The sequence below is a fragment of the Microtus oregoni genome, unplaced genomic scaffold (assembly GCF_018167655.1).
Source record: "Microtus oregoni isolate MIOR12 unplaced genomic scaffold, Mior012 000043F_ref0000047, whole genome shotgun sequence".
Lineage (NCBI taxonomy): Eukaryota > Metazoa > Chordata > Mammalia > Rodentia > Cricetidae > Microtus > Microtus oregoni.
The window spans coordinates 10,276,976-10,303,250 of record NW_024543210.1 but is presented as its reverse complement, the minus strand read 5'-3'; the positions used below and the strand labels follow the sequence as shown (position 1 = coordinate 10,303,250).

At 44.2% G+C, this 26,275-nt stretch overlaps 2 protein-coding genes across 5 annotated transcripts in view; one reads left to right on the top strand and one right to left on the bottom strand.

Annotated features, from left to right (window-relative positions):
- Positions 1-8,639, bottom strand: part of Btbd7 (BTB domain containing 7) — an 82,857-nt gene extending 74,218 nt beyond the window's left edge. For both annotated transcript variants that reach the window (XM_041633124.1, XM_041633125.1), the window contains exon 1: positions 8,581-8,639. The gene's annotated coding sequence lies outside the window, so the exon portion shown is untranslated. The remainder of the gene's footprint in view (positions 1-8,580) is intronic.
- Positions 8,640-15,463: 6,824 nt separating this feature from the next.
- Positions 15,464-24,187, top strand: LOC121434483 (cytochrome c oxidase subunit 8C, mitochondrial). Of its 3 annotated transcripts, none has more exons than XM_041633484.1 (3): positions 15,464-15,580; positions 23,178-23,343; positions 23,888-24,187. In XM_041633484.1, exons 2-3 carry the CDS (start codon positions 23,224-23,226, stop codon positions 23,978-23,980), a joined length of 213 nt encoding a protein of 70 aa, XP_041489418.1. In that variant the 5' UTR covers positions 15,464-15,580; positions 23,178-23,223; the 3' UTR covers positions 23,981-24,187. The 3 variants fall into 3 exon arrangements, 2 of the variants coding, with proteins under 2 accessions (XP_041489418.1, XP_041489419.1); XM_041633485.1 differs by lacking the exon at positions 15,464-15,580 and adding an exon at positions 15,622-15,720; XR_005972431.1 differs by lacking the exon at positions 15,464-15,580 and having other exon boundaries at positions 23,212-23,348.
- Positions 24,188-26,275: the final 2,088 nt, after the last annotated feature.

The window sequence follows — 26,275 nt, the reverse complement described above, 5'->3', positions numbered from 1 at the left end:
TATAAAAATCAAAACATTACATTGTACCTCATAACCATATTAAATATTATGGCATTTTTTCTTATTCCTTTTTTTAACATTGAAAATAAAAGACATAATACTGACGGTCAAGCTACTGCTGGGGCCATACTGATCTTGGGAAGTCTATGCTGCCACCCTGGGCCATGGTGATGTCAGGCCCAAGCTGCTGCTAAGGGTCTGTTGTCCTGTTGCCGCTGGGTTCTGTGTTAATGTCCATAGGCCGTGTTACCATAGAAAACCATAGGAACAATGCTTGTTGAAATCTGAGGGCAGTGCTGAGGGGGCCCTGCCCTTCACTGATCCTGAGATAGTTGGCCCTGCCCCTTGCTGGTCACTGAAGGAAAACAGCCCCCCTCAAAAGAGATGGCTCTACCCCTCACCAAAGGCACCAGTGGGCTGGCCCAATGGCAAAGGCTTAGGAGAGCTGACTCTGTCCCTTGCCAAAGGAGTACGGTCCTATTGGTGTGGACTGACTACCCAGGCCTACACCTTGGGCCTTGGGTTGGGCCACCCTAACATCTACCTGCTATAGTGCATGAAGGGGCTGGTCCTGCTGAATGATACCCACAGGATCTCGATGTCTCGGGGCAACGGCAAGACATCCAAGAGGAGTTTCGGTGAGGGTCCAGTACTGATGATGTGTGTGCCAGAGGCCTTGAACCAGATCAATGACTGATTGCAATGAACATTTGAGAGTGGGGCTGACTGGATGAAAGGGTATACACTGCAGCACCTCCCAGTACCACTAAAATGAATGAAAGACAAAGAAGCAAGGTGGGTTTTTGTGTATTCTGTTTTTAATTATTTTTATGGAGGGGGTTTCTTCTTGCGGGGGGCACTCCAGGGGTGAGGGGCAGATATGGAGGAACTTAGAGGTAAGCAGGGCTGGGGTACATGATTGGATTCCCAAAGAATCAATATATATATATATGACTATAAGACACAATAGGGACTAGGGAGATGGCTCAGTCAGAAAGGACCATTCACCTATGCTTCTTTTCTTTTGAAAGTCAGATGTGATAAACTATGCTTGAAATTCCAGCACTAGAGAGGCAGAGACAGACAGATATAGCTTAATTGTTGAGATTCCCCACTGTCTCAAAGAAGGAACAATATCTCTTATGGAACAATACTTGAGGCTGTCTGGGCTTCATACACATGTATGTGTACAAACACACAATATATTTGAAGTTAGTTCTGGCATGTAAGTCTCCCAATTAAAAATGGTAAGAATAGTACAATAATATAATTTAACATTGCTCCGTTCATAAGGACTATGACAAAATGAGATCCACATTTTCTTTTTTAAAAGAGACATGAGAAGCTGGGCGGCGGTGCACACCTTTAATCCCAGCACTTGGGAGGCAGAGGCAGGCGGATCTCTGTGAGTTTGAGGCCAGTCTGGTCTACAAGAGCTAGTTCCAGGACAGGATCCAAAGCTACAGAGAAACCCTGTCTTGAAAAACCACAATAAATAAATAAATAAACAAACAAACATGAGAGATGATTTCTCTAAGATTTATTTTATTTTTAAATAATTATGTATGTGTATGTGTGTCTGTGTGTGGATGTGTACATGTGGGTGCCTGCAAAGGTCAGAAGAGAGCATCAGATCCTAGGAAGTAGATTTACAGGTAGTGGTAAGCTGCCTGATGTAGGTGCTGGGAACCAAACTTTGTACTTGCTTTTTTTTTTTAATATTTATTTGTTTATTATGCATACAGTATTCTTCCTGCAGGCCTCATTACAGATGGTTGTGAGCCACCATGTAGTTGCTGGGAATTGAACTCAGGACCTTTGGAAGAGCAAGCAATGCTCTTAACCGCTGAGCCATCTTTCCAACCTCTGTACTTGCTTTTAACTGCTAATAGAAAATACACATTTTCTATCTAAGTGAAAATATTTAACCAGGCATAGTAGCTCACATAGGAAATTCCAGCATTTGGCAAAAGGACTGCTCTGAGTTCAAGGCTAGCCTCGATTACAGAGTGATCTGTCTCAAAATATAAATTCCAGGTAATAATTAAGAGCCAGCAAACAGTATCTAGTCTAAATTTTCCATTTTACCTGGACTTAAAAATAATAACATACTTTACATTTATTTTAAACTTGCTTACACAGCACTAATATAGCCATCGTGTTACTTTATCCTATCAGTTTACTTGCTGAATATCTATTACAAACAGACACTACACTATGCTCTATATACTTTAAAGTCGGACACACCAAGTGAGCAATTACAATATGCTATGATATGGATGGGAGAGAGGACTCAAGTGCCAACAAAATTGGTTATTGTTGGTAGAGGTAACATAACTAGATCTTGAAAATAGAGTACTGTACCAACCAGAATATTTTTTAATTCCAAGGAGCTGATTTAAACAAATTTATGGCTGAAGAAATGGCTCAGTGGTTAAAAGCACTCACAAGCTGCTTTTCCAGAGGAACTAGGTTTTGTTCTCAGTACCCACATGGTGGCTAACCAACTCCAGTTCGAAGTCCTCTTCTCACCTGTGTATGTATACAGTACACAATATGTACTCAAACCCACCCATATACATATATACATACATAATTTATAAACCATGAGAAATTTATCTGTCATGAGAAATGCTGTATTAAGTAAGGCCCAGTATATGGTATGACTAAGTGATGCCACCAAGGACTTAAGATTTCTTCTTCTAACTTTGATCTGATATCTTTAGGGGATGCTTTATCCCCTGTGGTTAGAGGACAACTGCCAGCAATAGCGGCCTCATTGTTCTCTTGGTCTTGAACACAAAGGGAAAGAAGAACCATTTTCCGCAGAAAATCTGTCTCCTTCAGTTCAACCTGACTGGGACAAGTAACAGATTACAAGGGAATGCAATGAGCTGATTGGTTTAGACTAATCAAAACTAACCTTGGAGTTGGTGATAAATCATCTGAGTGTCTCATATTTATGAATAAAAGCATAATTGTCAAGAAAGGAGATGGATGATGGGCAGCTAATAGAGTTGATGACAAAGAATAAGGAAATGCCAAGCACTTGGATAAACACATGAAAACCACAGGCAGAAGCACAGGAAATAAGAAACATCTTGGTTCAGTTGGAGTACTGGGAAATGTAAGATCAGACACACCCTGTACTCTTTTTTTTTTTTTTTTGAGTTTGGCCTTTATCCCACAAGACAAGATGAAGTTAACTGATTTTCTTTTTAAGTAGAAAGATACTACAATTAGGTTTTCCAGGACTGTGGAAGTATTATCAAGAATAGCCTACAGTTGGAAAGATGGCTCAGTGTTTAAGTGCATGTAGGTAGCTCTTAACTACTTGTAACTCCAGTTCCAGTGGGATCTGTTACCTCTGGCCTCTGTTAGTACCTGCAGTCATTTGCACATATCTCACAGACAAACATACACATAATTAAAAATAAATTTAAAAAAATTGCCAGAGATAGGGAAGAGCAGGAAAAAAAGAAAAAGGAGCACAACCTCAGCTAGAATCTATTCAACGAAAGTCCAGACTGGTAAGGGGAGGAACGGAAAAAAAAATAGGACAGGATTTAACATCCATACAAGTGGAAAACCCAGGCAAGACAATTCTATATTTTTTGTTTGTTATGTTTTTGAGACAGGATCTCACTATGTATCCTTGACTGGCTAGGAACTTAGTATGTAGAACAGGACTAGCTTGTAAGTTATAGATATCTGCCTGCCTCTGTCTCTTGAGTACTGGATTACAGGTGTATGCCGCCATATCCAGCCCTAATTTTTTAAAACTGTATTTCTATGTGCACTTCTGCATTCTACAATACATGTTGGGGTCAGAGGACAGCTTGTGGAAATCACTCTCTTCCCCTAACATGAGGATCTCAAGGATTCTTATCAAACTCAAACCATCAGGCTTAGCAGCAAGTCTCTTTACCTGCTAAACCATCTTATTGGCCCCTATTTCTTTTATTACAAGAGAGAAAATTAACCCTCAAACAGATTAGACAACTTACAGTAATACAAGTCTAGTGCAATAGTGTATGTTTACATTCTAACTACTGAGGAGGCTGAAGCAGGAAGATCACTTGTGCCCATGAATTCAAGAGCGGCCTGGGTAACAGTGTGATGCCATCAAAAACAAAACAAAATCATAAGACTATAAATTGCAGTCAGACTGTAAACAGAGGTTTGGTGCCCAAAGTCAGTGTTTTATTTTAGCACAAACACACATGAAATGTAATGTTTCACGAATAAGCTTGATAGTGGCTTGCACCCATAATCCCAGCACTTGGGAGGCTGAGGCAGGGGTTAGAGGCCTTCACTAGTTAGAGGCCAGCTGGGCTACACAGTGAGTTCCAGGACAGCCTGGGGGTACACAGCAAGAGTCTGGCTCAAAACAGAGTCATGCAAATAAACCCAGCACAGCCATATCATTCTGCCAACAACACAATTTTTTTATTTACCAGGAAAGACACTCTTGCAGAACCCACATTAAAAAAAAAATACTAGCTAAAATAATAAATCTAGACTATAATACTATCTCACATAATAAATGCTGCGCACACACACACACACACACACACACAAAAATTGTGCTAACATTTTTCTCAGTGGAGCCTGGGCTAAGTGAAACACTGTCGCCCGTCCTGTCCACCCCCCCACCCGGTGTGAGACACTCAACAGTAAAAGACTGAAAACTTTCCCTCTAATATCTAAGCCCCACAACAACCTAAGTAAGTCCATTTCCACCACTTCTCGTCAACACAAGCACTAAGAACTCTAGTTGACTACTAAGACAAAGACTAAATAAAAGGCATTCAAACTGGAAAAAAAAGACATAAATTGACTGCTTTTAGATGACTTGATGTTATCTGCAGAAAAGAATCATACATCCTCCCAACCCGTTTTAAAAAAAACCCAGTTAGAATAAACACAACAAAGCTATAAAATACAAAGTCAATAAAAGTGAGATGTATTTTTATATACTAAAAATAAATAATCCAAAAATGAGCCTGATGATGGTTTAAACCTAGAATCCCCGCACTTGGGAGGTGAAGGTGGGAGGATCACAGCACAAGTTCAAGACACTGTACAACATGAATGGACCATCAATACAGTCGCAAAAAAACAAATACTTATGATTCTATGATTACATTCTTACCTAGTCAAAGTTATAGACACAGTTAAATAATGAATTTCAGTGACTGAGGGTAACCATGTTAGAGTTTAAAGAGTACAGATTCTCAAGTTTAGGAAGATGAAAGAATTCCATTCCTAAGATGAGGGCTGGTTGTGCCACTTTGTAGCAGAAACTAAATTTAGCATGCAGGGAGCCTTAAGTTCAATTCTTGGTACTAGGCGAGAAAAAGAATTCTGCCAATTGGGCCATCAACATCATTCACCAGATAAAGGTGCCAGTTGCACAAACCAGTGTAGCCGAGTTCCACCCCTGGGACATACACAGTGGAAGGAGAAAACTCTCACAATAGTTCACCGACTTTCACCTGTGATCTTTAACTGTATGCATGTATACACAATAAAAATACATAAAATCTAGTAAAAAGAACTTTTGTTTTGTTTTGTTTTTTCGAGACATGGTTTCTCTGTAGCTTTGGAGCCTGTCCTGGAACTAGCTCTTGTAGACCAGGTTGGCCTTGAATTCACAGAGATCCGCCTGCCTGTGCCTCCCAAGTGCTGGGATTAAAGGCGTGTGCCACCACCGCCCGGCAGAACTTTTTTTTTTAGTGCTGGAGAGGTGGCCCAGTGGTTAGGAGCATGTGTTGCTCTTCCATAGGACCAGAGTTTGATTCCCAGCATCCGTATCAGGTGCTCACTACAGCCTGTGACTTTAGTCCAGAAGAATCAGAAATCTCTAGCCTCCACAAATACCTACCTGCCCTTATTAAGCACAGAGACAAACACAAATTAAACACACACACACACATATGTATACACACATAATTTTAAAAGGTAATTCCTCAGATGGCAGCAGTAATGACTGTACAACAATGTAAATGTGTACAGAACTGTACAATTACCATTAGTTAAGATGATAAATTTTATTACATATATCTAACCATAGTAAATGTATATGCACACATACATTATCTGCTAGGTACTCTTCTGACTTTACCCTATCCAGATCAATGGTAGAACATCCTTGGGTTTGATCTCTAACACTACAGGAAAACAACTGAGGTAAACTTTGCTGGGTATAGTGGCACACACCTGCAATCTTAGCATTTGGGAGGCAGAGTAACAGTTCTCTTTTAGGATCCCATCTGAGCCAGGTAACTCAACAGCTAGCTACTATCTTCCTGATTCATTTTATTCTTGTCTCCTTTTAACTCAACCTGTGGATGACAACTTATAACAAACAATATCTTTAAAAGTTTGTTATAATTTGCATAAAAGAAAAATTCAACTCTCAACTTGGCAATAAAATCCTTTTACAGAGATAACCTTCTGGCTGCCTATAGTTTCCTATGGAAAACGTCTCCCTCCATTCCCTTTCCCCAGGGCCGATCTCCAATTTATACACTTGCTTTTTTCTCACAAACTGCTCCAATCTCTCTGTAAACACGAACACTCAAGAGCCAGCTCAAGTTTCAAGTGTCCCAGGAAGTTATTTAGGCTCCTAAGGCTCTGCTAGAACTTCCTCTACCCTGAACTCCCACAGCTCTCTCTGTATCAGAACTCACTAGATTGGCTTCTAGACTCATGTTAGTGCAACTTTTTCCAATAAGAACCTTGAGGCAAAGTCTACTATATATTAATTTTTTCACTTCCTCCCCCAGCTCTGGGATAATTCAAACACAAAGCAGACCTTCAATAATCACTTGAGTAATTTGAGCTCAGTGACTAAACTATGAAAACAGAATCACTTGATTCTGTTGTATTTCTGAAAGTTGACCAGTGACATACCATAAATAAAATTCTGTAGCCCAACGAAAAGGCAGAAGGAAACTAGTCAGTATAACCCGAAAAACCACTGTGTTTTAAATCCTAAAGTTAGAGCCAGATACAAAGAACTTGAGATGCTCATCATGTTGGGACGCAGATGCTATAGGAGTTAGGTTTTACAGAACAAAATATTGACCTCTGGGCTTTACTGAACTCATGTAAAAATGAGCCAGGCTATAATTTGGTGAGAACCTAGTCATGAACCTAAGAAAACCTCAAATGAAATGTCACTCAATTTTTAATAAATATGGTGTGAGGGGGTGGCCTCTTTAGCAGTTATTCTGAGGTGGCTGCCAGGTTCGGAAAAGTGCTCATTTCCGCTTTCAACTTTTTTGTGCAAAGGCCTAGTGAGTGGGATGCACAGTGGCGGAGAAAACAATCCACAGAGAGTTGGCAGCGCAGGAGCGGAGTGAAATGAGCTTCCTCCATAAATCGTACCTAAGTACGCAGAAGCCTCGTCCCAGCTCAGGTCTCAATCTCCCTGGCTAAGACCCAAGGCAACTCACCTTTCGGGGTCCCCTTCCCCCACTTTAAAACACACCATCAAATCGCTAAAGGTTTCTCTGGCTCCAAAATCCCAAGACAAGCCTAATCGCAGCCGCTGTTCAGGATGGACGGTTCCCAGAACTTCCAGCCTTCCTGCCACACTGACAACGTGAGCATCTTTGAAGAGAAACGGATGCTACTCAGAGACAAAAGGGACCGGTGGCTGGGAGAGCTAATGAAGTGCCAAAGTGCCCCCCCCTGCTCGTTCCCGGCGAGATGCTTTAGCCTGCCCTGCGAACGAGGCCTGCTCCAGGGCACTTACTCTGCCTGCTGCTAAGGGAGAGGCGCTGCGCTAGCTCCGAGCTCAGACAACACTCCGCGGAGTTTCTCCGAAGACGGCGAGAAAGTTCTCGCCCTGGAGGGTGAGAGTGAGTGCGAGTGTGTGCAAGGGAGTAAGCCGCGGAGCAGAAGAGGGGGCGCTAGGGAGACCCGCCTTTCGCCCAGTACTCCCGGGAGCTCAGCCTCCGCTCCCCCACCCCCCCGCCACCGCTCCATCTCGCCCCCCCCCCACCCCTACCTACCTGTCAAAGCTCAACGCCAGTTTCGTTCCTTCCCCTCCGGTCACTCACCCCGGACGATCCCCCCCCCCCCCCCCGCTGCGGGCCCACCCCGGGCCTGCTCCTCCCCAAGCTCCGGTCCTCGGGCCTCACGCCCACCCGTGCGCGGCCCCGCACCCCGGAAACAGGCGTCCGCGCCAGGGAGCGGGTTCCCCAGTCCAGGGTGCGGCGCGTCCCGCCCCTCGAAGCCGGGTGCTGGGAACCCGTCCCGGCGGCCACCAGGGCGGGGGTGGCTGGGTGGGAGGGGCGTCCTCGCGCCCCGAGCGCCGCGCCTCCGCCTCGGCCCCCGGTCGGCGGCGCGCTGTCCGGCCCGCCCCTCAGGGCGCTGGGACCGGCCCGTCCCGCGCCGGCGCGCTGGGCCCTAGACGGCCGGCTGGCCAGCGCCTCGGCGACTCCCGCGGCGCCCGGGCCTCAGCCGAGGCGCCACCACGCCCAGCCGGGGCCCCTTCCTCAGCCGGACGTCCCGCACCGCGCGGACACCGAGACGGCTCCCCAGCCTCCGACACCGGGGGACGCTCACCTCGGAGGCTCCTCCCGCCGCGGCTGCCGCTGGGACCGCTGCCGTCGCCTCCGCCGCCCCCAGCGCCGCCGCCCGCACTGGCGCCGGCCCCCGCGGCCATTCTCCTCTAGCCGCCGCCGCCGCCGCCCTCCCCTCTCCTGTCAGTGGCTTAGGCTCCGGGACTGCTCCAGGTTCCCCCTGTCGCCATTTTGACTCCGACAGGGAGCAGGAGGGGCTGGCTCCGGCGCGGCCCTGGCGCGCTTGCGCCGCTCTGCGGAGCCGGACGGCCCCGCCCGCCCCCGCTGTCGGCACGCCCCGGTCACGTGTCCCGACGTCGGCGCGCCGGGAGGAGGGGCGCTGGGAGGCGCGTTCCCAGGGCTTCGGGCCAAGAGGCGTGTGCGCGCGCATTCTTCTGCCTAAGTCCGCCCGAGGGGTCGCTGGGTACTTGTTGCAGCACCCTGCACCTACCCTGGCATTTTAGCGTTATTATTCGTTGTGTCTGAGTGGAATGATCGTCACTACGCACAGGAAAGCCAGTTCCACTGATTCATTTCCTTTCGGCGGCCGCCATCCACCGGGTGTTGGCATACAAGAAACAAAACAAACAAACAAACAAACAAAACCCTGCGATCCGGAGGAAGACTCTTTCCTGGCTGACTTTGCGTTCCGGCGGCTTCTTTTTGTCAAGAACTTCTTTAAACATTTTGCAGTCTTGGTACTTTCATAAGTAGTACCTTGCTTGTTACCTAGTAGGCGAGAAGAAAGACGCTGGAAAGTTTAACAACAAAGAACTAGGCTGATGAAGCTCACTGTGCCCCCGTGGGAGAGCCAGATCTCCTCCATCAACAGCTCTTGTTTATGATTTTGCGATAATTCCAGCGATGCAGTCACAAAACCGACTTACATTAATGGAGTGTCCTGCAGTCTTCCAAACACAGTTAAATACATGGTTTCTGTCTGAACGCCAAAACCGCGCTTTGAGGTAGTTGGGACAAGCGTTATTACCACTGTTTTACAGCTAAGGAAGCGGGCAAGCCAAGACTAGAATCTAGGTTGTGTCCTCCAGGGATCTGCGTTTTTCGTCTTTCCCAAGTCTTTCCGAAACAAGTTTCCTGCCACATTTCCTTTTGATGTTGTTAGATTTATTTTTATGTATATAAATGTTCTGCCTGCATGTATGTGCCCAACCTTGCCTGCCTGGTGCCACTGGAATTATGGTTGGTTGTGGAGCCACCTCTTGAGTGCTAGGGTTCCAGCACAGGTCCTCTGCAAGAGCAGCAAGTGCCTAAACCATTCATGCATTTTTTTTCTGCCCCTTTATGGTTCTTTTGAAAGCATCTCAGTAAAAGCACCTGCGTATAGTTCCTGAATAAACGGATTTGGTTTAGCCTATTTCACTTCTTAGTTCCAGTTAAAGATGTAACTGGCCCCTAGTTAGCACTTTCACTTTCTTAACTATATACATACAGACAGACATACATACATTCATACATACATACATACATGTGTGTGGTGTGTGTGTGTGTGTTGTGACCTGTATGTAGCTCAAACTAAACGTTGGTTTGCTGAAATTATCCTTGAACTCCTAGTCTTTCTAGTTCCATCTATAGGGCGATACTACAAGAGTGTATCATCGGGTCCAGAAATCCACTTTCCTTGATGAATTACTTCCTTCCGTTGACTATATGCAACATTTCTGATGTATGGCTCATGATGGAGAAGTTACAGTTAATGAAACTTGATCCAATAAATGTATCCTTACTCGGTTTTCTGGGAGTGGATTTGAAACTTGCTCTGGAGTTTCCATGTGCTTGACTCTTTATTAATAAACACCATGTTTGTTTGGTTTGGTTTTTCCAGACAGGGTTTCTCTGTGTAGCCTTGGCTTTCCTGGAACTCTGTAGACTAGGTTGGCCTAGAGCTCATAGACACCCACCTGCCTCTGCCTCCCCAGTGCTGGGATAAAAATGTGCACCACCACACCCGGAAAATACCGTATTTTGCAAGTCATTTTCCCCTTGTGATTGGCATATTGTGTACAGGGAAAAATGGGTGTGGTTTAGGTAACAATGGCAAGCTTTAAAGGATAAAAACAATGAAATTTTGTCATGGGTTTGCTTTCCGGTTTTCTTTCTGTTTTATGGTAAAAAAGGATTCCAACCCTCTGATATATGTTCTGGTTTTGTTTTGTTGAATATTTGGTGTATGTGTGTGTGTGTGGTTATGCAGGTCTGAGGACACTTTTGGGAGTCAGTCTTCACTTTTCACTTTGAGACAAGGTCTCTCTCTCTCTTTTCATTTTTGTTCAGCTGACATTTGAGCTTCTCCTGTCTCTATTTCCATTTCCCCATGGTATCACTGAGGTTACAGATGAAGACACTGTGTGCAGACTTGCTTGGGTGGTGGAGATTTGAATTCAGGTCCTCACAGTCGAATGTCAAACACTTTACCCACTGAACTCTGTCTTCCTAACCCTTGTTTTTAAAAGGTATTTTGATCTTTATTGTTTTAGAGGTTTGGTAAAGGTCATAGATTGTTTTTGTCAACTTCCAGTGGAAGAACTTCTATTTCTCTGAATATTTTCTTGAATTTTTGAGTTTTTATTGCATTTCTCTTTTCTTTCAAGAAAGTGCTCTTTCTGGATTTATTAGCTTACCTTTTCTTTTTGTACTCTCTATGTCGTACATTCTATTCTAATCTTTGAAGAGCTGGAGATCGGACATTAAGATGGCCCATACAGGTAGATCCACTCCACCCTGGCCAAACTGGTAAGGAAATTCAAGCAAACACCTGCTTATTTTATTGAAATCGGATGATTGACCTTGGGAATGGCTGCCTTCAGGAGACTTGGTCTAGGGTGGTTTCACTGCCTAAACGACAGAATGCTAATGACTTCATGTCTCCAAGTATTGAAGCAAATAACTGTTCTAGTTGTCCTTTGTGTCATGTTAAAGCAGTCTTTTGTCTTCTTTCCCTTTTTGTATTGGTGTAAAAAAGTATATGAAAAATAAACATGGGTGTATTTCAGCATTCAGTATTCGCTGAGTTGCCCTCCCTTCACTATCCTAAGTCTCAGTGATTCTTTCTTACCTCTATTCCTCCTACTTAACTTCTTTCTAGTCCTCAAGCTCCCACCCTGGTGAGTGGTATACTTGTTGAAGCTGGCGCCTGACAAAACCCCTAATATCTGACTCCAGGTTATTACTGTTATGGTAGAACGCTGCAGGTGCCCCAGTGGCGGCAGTGGGGCCATGAGACCATGGCGGCGGGTGACAGACAGAGACCTATTAGGCACGCCATGCAGAGAAAGTGGCTATTTATTAGTGGGTTATGGAGGGGAAAGGGAAATGGGGGGAGGGGAGAAGGGAGAGAGGCAGAAGCTGCCTCTTCGGGAGAGAGATGGAAAGGAAGGAACTCAGGCTGGAAGAGAAAGAAAAATTTGCTTGCCTCAGCGTGGGAGGGGGAGGGAGTGGGCGGAGCTTGCCTCTTATAGGGACAGGACAGACCATTACAATTATTAGTAAGAACAATTAGAATTTGTGCTGCAGTTTTCCTTAACTAAGAGAAGAATGCATGCACATTAGAATAGAAGGAAGATCAGAGACAGAAACAGAGAAATTGAGAGAAAAGCAATGACAACATTTTAACATTTGTGCTTAGATGAAAAGATTCTTTGCTTGAGATAGGATCTCATGTAGCCAAGGCTGGTCTCAAACTCTGTCTAGCCAAGAAACTCTTGAACTCTTGATCATCCTGCCCATATCTTCCAAGAGCTGTTTTTTAATTTGAAGGACAAAAAAAAAAAAAAACCAAAGAAACCATAAATGTAAAGATAAGATTTATAGATTCAACTGTATTTAAACGTGAACTTCAGAGCAGGGTAGCACGGTGTCCATAATTCCAAACTTAGATGTGGAGGCAGAAGGACCAGAAATATAGGAGTTCAAATCCAGCCTCCAGTCTGTAGTAGGTTCAGGGCCAGTCTGAACTACAGTGAGACTTTGTCTCGAAAACTCATAAACAAACAAACTAACAATATACCTGTAATCCCAGTACTTGGGAGGCTGAGGCAGCAGGAGTTTGAGGCCAGCTTGGGCTACATAGTGAAATTTTGTTTATAAGTAGTGAGGTATAGCTCTTCAGAAGTGTATAAAGGAGTATGAAAAGACAAGGCATGCAATGGAAAGAGATATTAGAGTTTATAACCGGAGGAAAGCTGAGAGGGTAGCTCAGCAGCAGAATGGTTCTCTAGCATGTGTAAAGACCCTGCATCCAGTCCCCAGCACACAAAAGCCTACTTAAAATGGAGATAATGAAGACTTGAAAAAATGAAGAATTCTAAATAAGAGAAATGAAGAGGGGCTCAAATATATTAATATAAAGGAAATACAAAATTGAGACATGTTAATCCTGATGCCTCAGATTGATTTAAGAAAACCAAAGAAGACCATTTGGCAGGCAAGATGACTCCGTAGGTAAAGATTCTTGCCACCAAGCCTGAAAACCTGAGGTGACCAAGAAACTGTGTTCGAGTACCAGAATCTAGGTGGTGGAAGGAAGGAACTGACTCCCCCATAAGTTGTCCTCTGACTTCCACACATACCCTATGACACATGGAACACCACACACACACACACACACACACACGCACACACACACACACACACACAAATGAATAAAAACAAAAAGGTAAATAAACATTAAAATATAAATCTAACTGTGAGTTGAGTCCAAGGCCAACCTGTGTTATAGTGAAATCTCAAGAAAAGAAAGAAAGAAAAGAAAAGAAAAAGAAAAAGGCAATTTTCACTGTGAGGGTTGATTAGGATGTGAACTTAGAACTTTCTTTTTCTTTGCTGCTGGTGTGGGAGTGAAAATAGAAAAACCACTTAGGAAAGCATTTCAGCCTTGCCTAGGAAGGATGAAAACTTGTTTGTGCTACCACACCACTAAGATCAGAAGGCCCAACCTTCTCTAAAGATACTTAGCTGGTACTTAGTGATTAGGCAAAGTTTGAGAAGTATGGTAATTTCATATTGAGTGCCTATCAAAGTTACCCTCTAATGTGTTTGTCTCTTTAAATGATTAAAGATAACAGGGCCTATCAGATGAGCCAGCTGATGATAGCTGTCGACCTTTACAGGCAGTGGCAGCAGCTGCCTAGGAGCCAAACCGAGTAGTTCCAAATCAGAGAAGGCTGGGGGCTGAGCTGTTGTGGACCATGGTCCCTGAGTCCAGGACAACTGGGGACAAGAGTGTGGCTGCCCCTACAGGTGCACTGCGGTGGCTGTAACTGCAGCAGAATATGGCAGCTCTCAGTCAGACACCTGCTTCTCCCAGCAGTTTGTTATTGTGCCAACTTCCTCTGCTTCATTGCTGTTCATGGAAACTTCAGTCCAGCCACGGATGCCCCAAAGAGGCTTCTTTCTAGACCCAGAAATCGCCACAACAGTCATGTCCTACTGTGTAAACAGCTTTGCTTTGGGGAACTCGGCTTTACTCACTCCTGTCACGGCTTCCGAGACTTCATCCTGCCCTTGACAGCTCCAGATGACCCTTAGGTGACCTTGTCTGCAAGGACTGCAGGTGTCTTCCTCCCCCTCAGCAGCTCCTGTCATCACAGCCCCTCCTCCACCCATGACAGCTAGTGTTGCAGTCTGAGGCCTCAGGAAAGCCTTTCTGAACAGTCTCAGTGTCTGCTTGTGGTGTGACTCAAGCAGGAGCTGGCTGCCCCAAAGAGCAGAAAATTCTCTGGGCTGCCAGTTGCAGGCAAAGCCAGAAGCAGCAGCTAGAGGGCATCGGAAGAGTTCAGGGAGCAGCAGAGAGCTGGGAAGGAGAAAATACAGAGTGTGGAAGAGCTAGGAAAGATACCAAGGAGAGGTGGAGATTACGGAGGGTGAACGACTGTGGACTGGAAACTGCAGGAGGCAAGAGGCTGCAAAAAGCTCCCGTCCCCAGCTGCTGTGAGTTCCAGAGAACTGCCCAGTTACCCAGAGTAGCTAAAAGCTGAGGGGCTGGGCACTGAACGTACAGAAATGTAATTCTAGCTGCAATAAGTCTTAGACTTTGAAAGTCTAGAGCCAGACATCTGTGAGTTCCCAGACTTAGCTGGCACAGGGGCTCGGGCTGCCCACCTTACTTCCTTGGAATCCAACAAAAAGAATGCTCAGGTGGTTGGTGATACAAGCTTTCCATTGTGGGGTCAGATGTGGGAATGCCCACCGGCCTTGTCTCAGCCACACTCTCTTCTGCAAGGTGGTCTGACAAACTGTTAGAACCGTGAGATCGCCTTCTGGGGGTTAAATTCTCTGACAGAACCACGCTTCTAGCCTTTTTCCTCTCCCAGTTTGAGCCTCTCAATAACATTCCAATTTCTCAGGGTTTATTGTTTTAATAGTCTGAAACCCAAACTGAAGAGCAAAAGTGCCTCTTTAGAATATTCAGTAGAAGAAGGATTGCAGGCCATCCTGGGCTATATGGCTTGTTTTAGGACACGTTGACTTACATATCAATACATTCTCAAAAAAGAAAAAAAAGTTCAAATGTAATTCCGGGTAGATGATGAATGTCAATTTTGAAACAAAAGGTGATATATGAAAACAAAAACTGCTTTTATAGTTTAATATATATTATATAGTTAGAAATATAGATCTATTATATAGCTTAATAATCTATATGTATACAGATGTGCACACCCAAAATGAAAAAGAATATAGAACACCAAGACTGTCTTCTAAACTGCCCGAGGGCGCTTCTGCCTTGAGAGTCTTTGTAATCATGGACCGCAGCTTTTATTGGGTCTTTTTATATTATCATCATGCCTGCAATTCAAAAGTGTGTTACTGATGCTATTGGTTACGTAACTTGGACGTTCCCCACCCTTGCAACTCGCCTGCCCTTCCTGCTCGCTTGTCAGAGTCTCACTGTCCTTGAGGTCGCAGTTGCAGAGACAGACGCGAACAGAGACGAAGAGAGGCATTTCGTCCCTCAAAGACATTTGCTCCTTGACCAAAAATGAAAGGTGCGTTTCTAGAGGACACAGTTCAAGATATTTGGACAGGAGGTAGCGCAGCGCTAATGTTGTTATATAATCTCCCAGAAGCCCACATCAGCTTATTAGAGAATGAACACTTTTTAAAAAAAACACCACATTAAAAAAAGGTGAGTGGGTGAGGGCGTCTTTCATATTCATTGTATACACAGAGCCAGAGCTCTAGTTATGCCCTTTTATGTAACTGCAGCAGGAAGGCCCGCATTGTGGGTCACCGGGAGTACACTGACTCTGGACCCACTAAGCCCTTTATTGAAAATTGTAGCGGTCTGAGTTAGCAGTGCGGGCCTTTTGTGACTCAGAGAAATTAGACTGAGGGAGGGTTGCTCGTACCTGTAATTTGAGCAGCTAAAGGAGCTGTCTCCTGGGGTGGGGGTGGGTGGCTGGCCGCTTAATTGTGTTGTGGCTGAATTTAGAGTCGGATTTACTGACACTGTCGAAAGTAATTTAAGTTCGTTGTTAGAGAGGAAAACTTAAAATGGTTGATTCTCCCAGCAGCTTTGTCGTGTTTCAAACTTCCCAAGGTTAGGATGAGTTCAGCCAGGTTTTCTGAATTAAACTCTTTCTCAAGTTCAGGTTGTTGTTCTTATTTTGCTTCATTTTTTGGTTGTTGTTTTTATTTTTTAAAGATTGTATCCTACTGTATTGCACGGAATGACTCTGAATTCCTGGGCTTAAGCATTCTTCTGCCCCAGCCTCTTTATTAGCTGGGACTGCAGGTGCATGCTGGGACTGCAGAAGCATGCTGGGACTGCAGAAGCATGCTGCTGCCTCCAGCACCAGTGAGAAAAGAGAGTAGTATGGAGGTGGAGGCTGAAACATTAAAATTAGCATATGAGGAGCTGGAGAAACAGTTCAAAGTTGAAGAGTACTTACTTGTCTCACAGAGGACACAAGCCCAGTTCCAGTGACCACCTCAGGAGGCAGCTCCTGTAACTCCAGCTCCGGGGGATCCGACTCTCTCCTGGCCTTCATGGGTGCCCACACACACACAGATGCCCACAAAAATAAATGATTTTTGGAAAGATTAGCTTATGAAAGAAACCATTGCAGAGGAAGACTGGACCTTTATCTCTCTACTGGCTACATGAAACCAGACAGCGCATGTGCAGAAAATATGAAGAGGCTCTAAATGACTTAAATGTCACAGACTCTAGGCAGGGCCACTGAGCCTTTGACATTTCTCTAGAGCTGGCCTATTTCCAATGTGAAAAGGGCTTTTCTACTTTAATAAACTGTCTCTGTTTCTATCATGATCCTACATGTCCCTGGACCAGTTCTTTGTTCCAGGACACACCAGCCTCCACCTTTAGGCCAGATCCCATAGCATGAATCAGGCCACATCTCCCTGCCATTCTCTAGGACAGAGAGTTAGAAGCTGTCTGTGCTGGGACTTGACAGTTTTCAGTTTACGGTACCTGGCTCCTCCATGCTCCCTGTTACATATGCTATTGTGAACTAAACCAAGTGGCGTGAAACTTCTGCCACCGGGAAAGGCCATACAAGCCAGATCTTTCCTTTGTCCTGGGGATTGGTCCAAACTCGCCATCAGAAGCATTGGGTGTTCTGTCAGCTGCTGTCTGAAGCAGCTCTACTATGCCCCTTATTTCTCACCATCAGAAGCATTGGGTGTTCTGTCGGCTGCTTTCTGAAGCAGCTCTACTATACCCTTATTTCTCACCATCAGAAGCATTGGGTGTTCTGCCGGCTGCTGTCTGAAGCAGCTCTACTATGCCCCTTATTTCTCTCATGGCTGCACATTTTGAGCCCTGCCCCTCCAACCAGCTTCACTCTAAGCTTTCAAAGAGAAGTCTCTTATTCCCGTTAAGGCTTCTCCAAGTTTAGACTCCTCCATATTGTATTGAATTGTTTCTAATGCTCTTCCTCCACCTGGAGACGTGCTCATGGCCTTGAGAACCTTTTATTATAATAAACTTCATTCCTGAAGGGAACTGAGGTGTTAGCTTTTCTTTGCAGATTGACCACAGAGGCTTTTCCTTTTCTTTCTTTTTAATAAGAGCCTGAAAACTGCAGCAGGTGCCCTCTGAGAGGGCAAGTCAGTTTAAGAGTGTAGCCCCTGGTATGTGGATCATGTTTCAGTAGAAGGTCACACACCCAAGACTGCATTGACAGCACAAACTGGACTCGATGAGTTTTTTTTTTTTAAAAAAAAAAACAAACAAACCATGAAGTTGAGCAGATAGGGAAAGGGGGTGGGTCTGGGAGGAACTGGGGAAGGGCAATATATAAGATCGAAATAAATTGTACAAAATTCTCAAAGAACTAAAATAAATAAATAAGTAAAATTTAAATTGGTGACTGGAGTGATAACTCAGAACTTTCCTCCAAGCAATAGTTCTCTGACCTCCGTGCAGGGCCTATGACGCACATGCCCCTTCAAAACAAACAAGCTAACAAACACAAGAATAAAATGGCTAGGTATCATGGCACCTGCCCTCAATGCTAGTGCTCTAGAGACTAAAGGACAATCAGTCATGTGAGTTTGAGGTCAGCCTGGGTTACATAGCAAGACTATTGTCTTAACAGGTATGGACACACACACATAATATAAATGGAGATAAATGAATACCAAAAACATAATACAATATAGAGTGGTGGTTTGAATGAGAGCGGGTCCCATAGGCTTATATATTTAAATTCTTAGTCTCTAGTTGGAGGAACTGTTTGGAAAGGATTAGGAGGTATAACCTTGTTGGAGGAGGTTTGTCTCCATGTGCAGGCTTTGAAGTTTCAAAAGTCCACACCATTTTCAGTTAGTTCTCTATCTATCTATCTATCTATCTATCTATCTATCTATCTATCTATCTATCTATCTCTGTCTCATGGTTGTTGTCTCAATATGTAAGCTCTCAGCTCCTGCTCCATTGCCATGTCTGCCTGCTGTCATGCTCCCTGCATGATGGTCATGGACTCATTCTCTGAAACTGTAAACCCTCAATAAACTCTTCTATAAGTTGTTTGGCCATGATGTCTTTTCACAGAAAAAAAAGTAACTAAGACACCCACACACTTAAAAAAAATGGAGTAAGCCAGGTGGTGGTGGTGCACGCCTTTAATCCCAGCACTCGGGAGGCAGAGGCAGGCGGATCTCTGTGAGTTTGAGGCCAGCCTGGTCTACAAGAGCTAGTTCCAGGATAGGTACCAAAGCTACAGAGAAACCCTGTCTCGAAAAAACCAAAAAAAAAAAAATGGAGTAATACTCTGAGGAATGATAAAACAAAACAAAAACAAAAGCAAAAAACCACTTTAACTAATGTAACAATCCTGGAAGTGGAGGCTATTCTAAAGAGAGACACTTGGGTCTTCTCTCTAGGTATCAGATTACTGAAACACTGGATCCCAAATCATTGGGATTTCCCAGGAATCTCATTGTCATGAAATGTCTATGTTATTAAAACATTTTAAATACCCATATTCTGTAGATCTTTGAAATGTTTGAAGAATACCTATCTATATGAAATATATCTTTGCATATCTAGAAAACATAACTAACATGACTTTAAGCTTGACTTTTCTAGATGATTAACTATATTTTTGTATTTCTTAATTATACATTATATATTTTAATTGAACTGTATAAACACAAGAGTAGAAATATACATACAGTATAACAACATTAACTTTAAACTTATATCAATAGACAAAATCCATGCCTATAAAATATTTTGAGACTAATTGTTGTTTTTTTGGATAAAAGTAGATTCAAAAATCTACCCTTTTCTCCCATCATTTCTACATCATACACTCTACAACACTCAACCTTGGGGTTCCTCTGAGACAGCACATGATTGTCTTCCTGGGGTTATATGTGATTCTTGGGCTTTCACTTGGGTGTGTAAGCCTATAACCCCAAGCCTAGATCCTATGGAACACTTTTATTTTTCTGAATCAAAGCAATAAACATTTGCATCCTGTAATTTCTTTTTTTAAATTGATTTTATTGAGCTCTACATTTTTCTCTGCTCCCTTCCTTGCCTCTCCCCTCCCCTTCAACCTTTTCTCATGGTCCCCATGTTCCCAATTTACTCAGGAGATCTTGTCTTTTTCTACTTCCCATGTAGATTAGATCCATGTATGTCTCTCTGAGGGTCCTCATTGTTGTCTAGGTTTTCTGGGATTGTTATCTGTAGGTTGGTTTTCTTTGCTTTAGGTTTAAAAACCACTTATGAGTGAGTACATATGATAATTGTCTTTCTGAGTCTGGGTTACCTCACTCAATACAATGTTTTCTAGCTCCATCCATTTCCTGCAAATTTCAAGATATCATTATTTTTTCTGCTATGTAGTATTCCACTGTGTAAATGTACCACAATTTCCTTTTCCATTCTTCGGTCGAGGGGCATTTAGGTACTTTTCATGTTCTGGCTTTGACAAACAATGCTACTATGAACATAGTTGAGCACATATCCTTGTGGCATGATTGAGCATCCTTTGGATATATACCCAAAAGTGGTATTTCTGGGTCTTGAGAAAAGTTGTTTCCTAATTTTTTGAGAAATTGCCATACTGGTATTCAAAGTGCTATATCAATATAGGAGTGTTCCCGTTACCCCACAACTTCTCTAGCATAAGCTGATTTTCTCGAAGAACCAACCATTTGTCTCATTGATTCTTTATATTGTTTTGTTTCTTGTTCCACTGATGATTCAGGTGAGCATTGTGTAATTTCTATGGACCACCTTTATTTTTATCTGTTGTCAAAAACTCTAAAAACTAAATTTAAATCTACCTCAGAGTATCTGGGTTCCTCTGTCTCCTTTCCTTTGCCTTTCCCACCCTCCTTTTGTACTAAGAGGAGACAAAGTCATTCTCTTTGGAAGGCTCTAAACAGGCTGAGCGAGAAGCAACAGCTTAGTTTTGAAATTACCATTCTCCTTTAGTGCCAGTTTGATTAAGACACAGAGCTTAAAAACTTAGGGTTTTCAAATTTATTTTGTTTTTTATGCGTATGGGAGCTTGCTTTGTTTCCATGCCTGTGTACCACATGTGTGCAGTGTGTGAGGAGGCCAGAAAGGGGTGTAGGATCCCCTGAAACTGGAGTTACAGATGATTGTACACTTATATGTAGGTGTTGGGAATCAAACCCAGATCTTTTTTTTTTGTTTTTGTTTTTGTTTTTTCGAGACAGGGTTACTCTGTGGCTTTGGAGCCTGTCCTGGAACTAGCTCTGTAGACCAGGCTGGTCTCGAACTCACAGAGACCCGCATGCCTCTGCCTCCTGAGTGCTGGGATTAAAGGCGTGTGCCACCATCGCCCGGCTCCAGATCCTCTTGAAGAGCACCCTGAGCCATCTCTCCAGACCGCCTTCTTAATTCAATTAAGGCATGTCTATGTAACCAATCCCCTAAAACCCACCTCTCTCTTTCCTCAAAAGGGCGTGGCTTCCTCAACAAAGTCTTTCTTCCTGCCTTCCTTCCCCTCCTTTGTTCACTTTCCCCAAGGCCTGCGGGAGTGGTGGCTAAATGGTGGAGACAGTGAAGAGAGGACTAACTGGCTGCTCATTGCTGTTAAAAGCCATGGGTCTAGGTCACAACCCTTGCATAGGTGTAGCGTCTGGGGACTCAGGCTTGTAGGCATCCATTAAGATGGCTCCAGGTGGCAGGAATGGTACAGCAGCTCTGAGTCCAGACTATGTCTCCACCACAGGGTGCCCACTCTCCAGCTACTTTGCTCTGCCAGAGCCTGGCTGTTCTCATCCTTCTCTGTACTCCTGACTTTGCTCCGTACTCCCTGCTGCCATTCTATGTTGCTATGCTTTGTTTACTGCCATTTGCCATGTTCTCCCTGTTCTCATAGCCTTCCTGTTCATCACAGTTCCTCCTGAGGGTATAGGCTTCTTTTCCTGGGTAGGAGGATGTTCCTTTGAGCATGTAGTCCAGAGGTGTGTGTCGAGGGGATACCTGGAAATTTGTACTTTTAACCTGATGGCAACACACACACACACACATAGGAGAGAGAAAGAAAAAGAGAGAGAGAGAGAGAGAGTCATTCATGCAAATGAGTCTTTTCTCTGTCAAACTCAAACTCGATTGGTTATTTTTAGAGCTTCTTGTGAGGGAGAACTTGTACCATTAATGTAGAACCCGAGAGATGAGCATAGCAGAGACTTGCATCCCAGTCATGGGAAAGTCTTCTCCAGACACCAACACCACCTCTTTCTTGGTCTTCCTAGTGATATGGTGAACCTGGAGGCTCATCTGTAGCAACAACCAGGCTACAAGGAACAAATAAATTAGGCATGGTACTGGACTCTGAGAGCAGGAATTCGGGTATTCGGATAAATGGGCAGGAAAACAGGAACCTACACAGGGTCAGAAGATCAGGACCATCAATCACCAAGATGTCGAGAAATCTGGGTTTCTCAGTGAGGCTCATTGTACCCACATTGAATATGTAAGCATAATAAAATATTTGCTGGGGTAGGTATAAAGCAGGTAGGTATAGGCACTTGTGACAAGTAGGTGTGCCTAGATCTCCTTCCTCTGGGGGCATAGGATCATGAGTATTCAGATCTTCCCCATACACAGAATTGTGTATCTTCGCTGTGGCTTTTTTGCCTATAGGAAGCTGCTCATGCTGATTTTTATGATTATGGATTAATAAATATTCAACTTTTAGCTTTACTTTAGAACTAGCCAGTCTTCTTAGAGGTGGTGGCACATGCCTTAACCCCAGCCCTTGACTGGCTGAGGCAGTAGGATTGTGAGTTTGAGGCCAGCCTGGGTTCTCTATATGGAGAACCTAATTCAAAAGGAAAAAAAAAGTTCTTGTTTGGTTTGTATCTTATGTGAGAAAAAGGACCCACACAGGCCAGTAACTCCACCTTAGAACTGGGAGAACTAAGTTTATTTATTAGTTATCCAGTCTACGGCATTTGAACAGCGTGATAAATTAAGATACCAATAGAAAAGAACCCGAGTAATTCACCTTATTCATAACCATGAAAGGACAGCAAGGATCATTGAATAGCTGGACAAAGCCATCAGAGCCAACAGGAGCCTTTAAATTTGGGTGCAGCAGCAGTCGCACGTTATTGAGTACCTACTCAATACCTGCAGCCTTGAAGCGTTTTCTTATAACTAAGCCTGGGCTGTGTTCTCTAGTTTCGTGGTGCCTTCCTACTGCACAGTCAAGAGAGATCAGTCTCGTGCGCAAGATTTAGACCTCGATATAATAGACTTTAAAAATAAAGAGATATAATTAACGAGCTTCCTTAGGAAATATTAGGATAAATAGGAAGAAGAAAACAGAATAGGAGCCGGACGAGATGGTGCATGCTTTTAATCCCAACACCCAGGAGGCAGAAGCAGGCAGATCTCTGGGTTTGTGGCCAGCCTGGTCTACAGAGTGAGTCCCAGGACAGCCAGGACATATAGAGAAACCCTGTCGAAAACAAAAACAAAACAAAACAAAAGTGCAAATTCCATTAACGCTGGAGCCCTGTGAGGTTGATGCGTTGATGCGCATGCTCGGACACACCCCCCCCCACCCCCGCCCGCCGTTTTCTCCAGGAGGGTACCAACGTCTTTGCTTTGATTCCACACAGGTGGTACCGACTTTGCTCTGCCTCAGTGGTTTTCTTCTGACCCGCGATGTCTCGCCTGCTGTTGCTCTGTCCTTCCCTCCTCCGCCACCATGTTGTCCTCTTCTTAAAGCCTGGCGGTCGCCTCACCCACTCAGGACAGCCACGCCACCGAGCTCTGTCGCCCGCGGTGAGGTAGAGCCTGCCTAACGGCTCGGAGGGAGCAGATGCCCTCGAAAAGTGTGTGTGTATAGGAAGGAACAGATGCCCTCAGTATGTGTGTGTGTCTGTGTGTGTGTGTGTGTGTGTGTGTGTGAGAGAGAGAGAGAGAGAGAGAGAGAGAGAGAGAGAGACAGTAGGAGGGAGCAGATGTCCTCAGTGTGTGTGTGTGTGTGTGTATATGTGTGTCTGGCATGAATATGAATGCAGGAATCTGAAGAGGCCAGAGGTGTTGGATCTGGAGCTAGAGCTAGTTGTAACCTGCGTGATATGGGTCGCTGGGAACCAAATTTAGGTTCTCTGCTAGAGCAGTAGGAAGTCTAAACAGATGAGCCATCTCTCTGGTCTTCAAGAAAATCTTTAGCTATGTGTGTGAGGAGGGGGAAACACACCCAGAGTTTTGTGCATAAAAGCTTGCAGAGTTGGTGTTTTATTGCACCTCTGCCCATAAGCCATTTTGTTAGCCACAGGTTGAGGAAGCCATACTCATAAATACTACTTTTCTTCTTTTTCAGGAATCGGTTGTTGGAATTGCCGTGTTTTTTACGACCTTTTACACCCCTGCTGCATATGTGCTAACCAATCTGAACCAGTTCAAAAGACAGTAGATGCAAGATGACGTTGAGCATCACTGCAAGTCCAAAATGCTTTCATTAAAAGCAATGGCTCCTTTACATGAGAAAAATTGCTTTGTTGAACCTATTGTGAATATTCATAACTGTATGTCTTTGCATTCTGCACTTTTTTTTCCAGCTGTGCATTATATGAATGGCAAAAATAATTTGCCTAAGTGTTAAGTAAAATGGAAACACTTGTTCGTGCTTAGTATTGTTTTCCTTTGTACTTTTTGGGGGGTTTGAAATACTGGGGTTCCAACCCAGGGTCTCATGCATGAGAGGCACTCTACCACTGAGATACACCCCAGCCCTTAGAGATTGTTTTCTAAACATCATGAAAGCTGTTAAAAATTTACTAATGAAAAACTACAAGGGGAAAAAAATCATGGGATTGCTATGAAAGGTTGCACTTGGTGATTCTGAGTGACATTAAGAGTTTTATGGATGGGAACACTTGAGTCTAGTAACATCAACTGAGAAAGATTAAACATGTATTTGTTAGGGTCCGCAGATCACTCCACAAAGACCACCACTCACACAGACAATTCTCAAGAGCCTTTATTTATTGAGAACAAATTCCAGCATGCAGGAGTCAACCACACAACAAAATGGCTGCGACCCCAAGAGAAGCTGGCAGGCTCCTTTTAAGCCCAGCTAGAGGAATTCCAGGGACAGTTAGGTCATCTCCAGCAAATCAGATTGGCTAAGAAAGCAACGGTTACAATAGTTTAAACTTGATTGGCTCTGACATCTTTGGATGTCTCAGGCAGGAGATTCCTGGCATCTGCCACACTTCCCTTCTTCCCAGCATTCTGTTCTGTCTACTCCGCCCACCTAAGGGCTGCCCTATCAAAAGGCCAAGGCAGTCTCTTTATTCAACCAATAAAAGCAATACAAATACAAAAGGACCTCCTACACCAATCTTTTCAAACTTTGTTTACTACATGCATAGAGTCACACTCCTAATTCCTGATTTTGTTGTTCTTAATCATCTTTCAAGTTTGACATATATGTATACATAGCTGTTGTCATTACTTTTACTGTTGCTATGACCAAATCCCAGCAGAAGCATTGTCAAGAGGGAATGACTTATCTTGGATCATGGTTTTATCTGTCTTGCTTGGGGGATAGTGTGACAAAGCAGAGCATTTCACAATCACGGAGGCCAAGAAATAGAGAAGAGAGTGCTGCAGAAAGGGGGTGGTTGGGGGAATAGAACCTCAAGGATACACTGGGGCCCCAACTTTCTATTCTTGATCTCCCCCATGATTTTTAATTTTTGGTTTTTCAAGACAGAGTTTCTCTGTGTGTAGCCTTGGTTGTCCTAGAACTTGCCCTGTAAATCAAGCTGGCCTTGAACGCAAGAGATCTGCCTGCCTCTGCTTCTCTGTTCCAACTCCGGAACCCAATCATCAATACAAGACCAAGCTGATGCAAAAACAATCTTTATTAATGAAGTAACTCGGGTCCCTCTGTCTGTCCAAAGCAGCAGTGATGACCACAGCAGCAGCCCCAGGCACAGTGCAAGAAAGAAACAGAGAAACCCAGAGCAGCTAAAAATGGGGTTTATATAGGGGCAGAGGCATGGAGGAATTCTAAGTTTCAGGGCTTGGGGTTGGCTGCCCTCCAATGAAGTAAGGGGGCTTTCTAGGCCTGAGGGAAACTCCCAACTGCCAATAACTGCCTGAGGCTCTCATCCCTTTTCCCTGCTCAGGGATTGGCTGGTTTTGAATCAGGGGCAGAAATGTCTCCATTTCTGGGGCCAAACTGTATTTCTTTTTCTGGTTCTTTCTATCTTTTTAAGTCTAATCTTGGGGCCAAGGCAAAGATATGCCCTAAATCTAGGTACTTAGTGTGTTCTTTTGGTCCTAGTTTCATGGTTCAGGGACTTTTCTCTGGCTCTAGGTTTGGGGACAAAGTGTTTCTTCTCCTGGCTCTGGTCCCGTTTTCAAGTTGTGTTTCTTTCCCTGGGTTGTGGCTTAAATCCTGTCCTTCAGGGTCTGTGTGGGAGCTGTGGATCAGGGATTTTCTAGGGCCTGGGTGTAATGATTGTTCTATCTCTTTAAGAGACAAGCCACGCCCACTCCCTCCCCCACCTGCTGAGGCAGAGCTGATCTTCAGCTTCTGGCCTGAGCTCTCTCTCCTTTCCTGTCTTCCTCTTGGAGAGGCAGCTTCTGCCTCTCTCCCCACTTCTCCCCTTCCCCAGCTTCTCTCTCTCTCTCTCTCTCTCTCTCTCTCTCTCTCTGCTCTTCTCCCCTTCTCCCTTTCCCCTTCATAACCCCTTGA

Excerpts from the sequence above, each read along its gene's own strand:
- LOC121434483 (XM_041633484.1), top strand. The coding sequence starts at position 23,224 with ATGTCTCGCCTGCTGTTGCTCTGTCCTTCCCTCCTCCGCCACCATGTT. Across the intron at positions 23,344-23,887 it reads ACCGAGCTCTGTCGCCCGCG|GAATCGGTTGTTGGAATTGC; the intron begins GTGAGGTAGAGC and ends CTTCTTTTTCAG.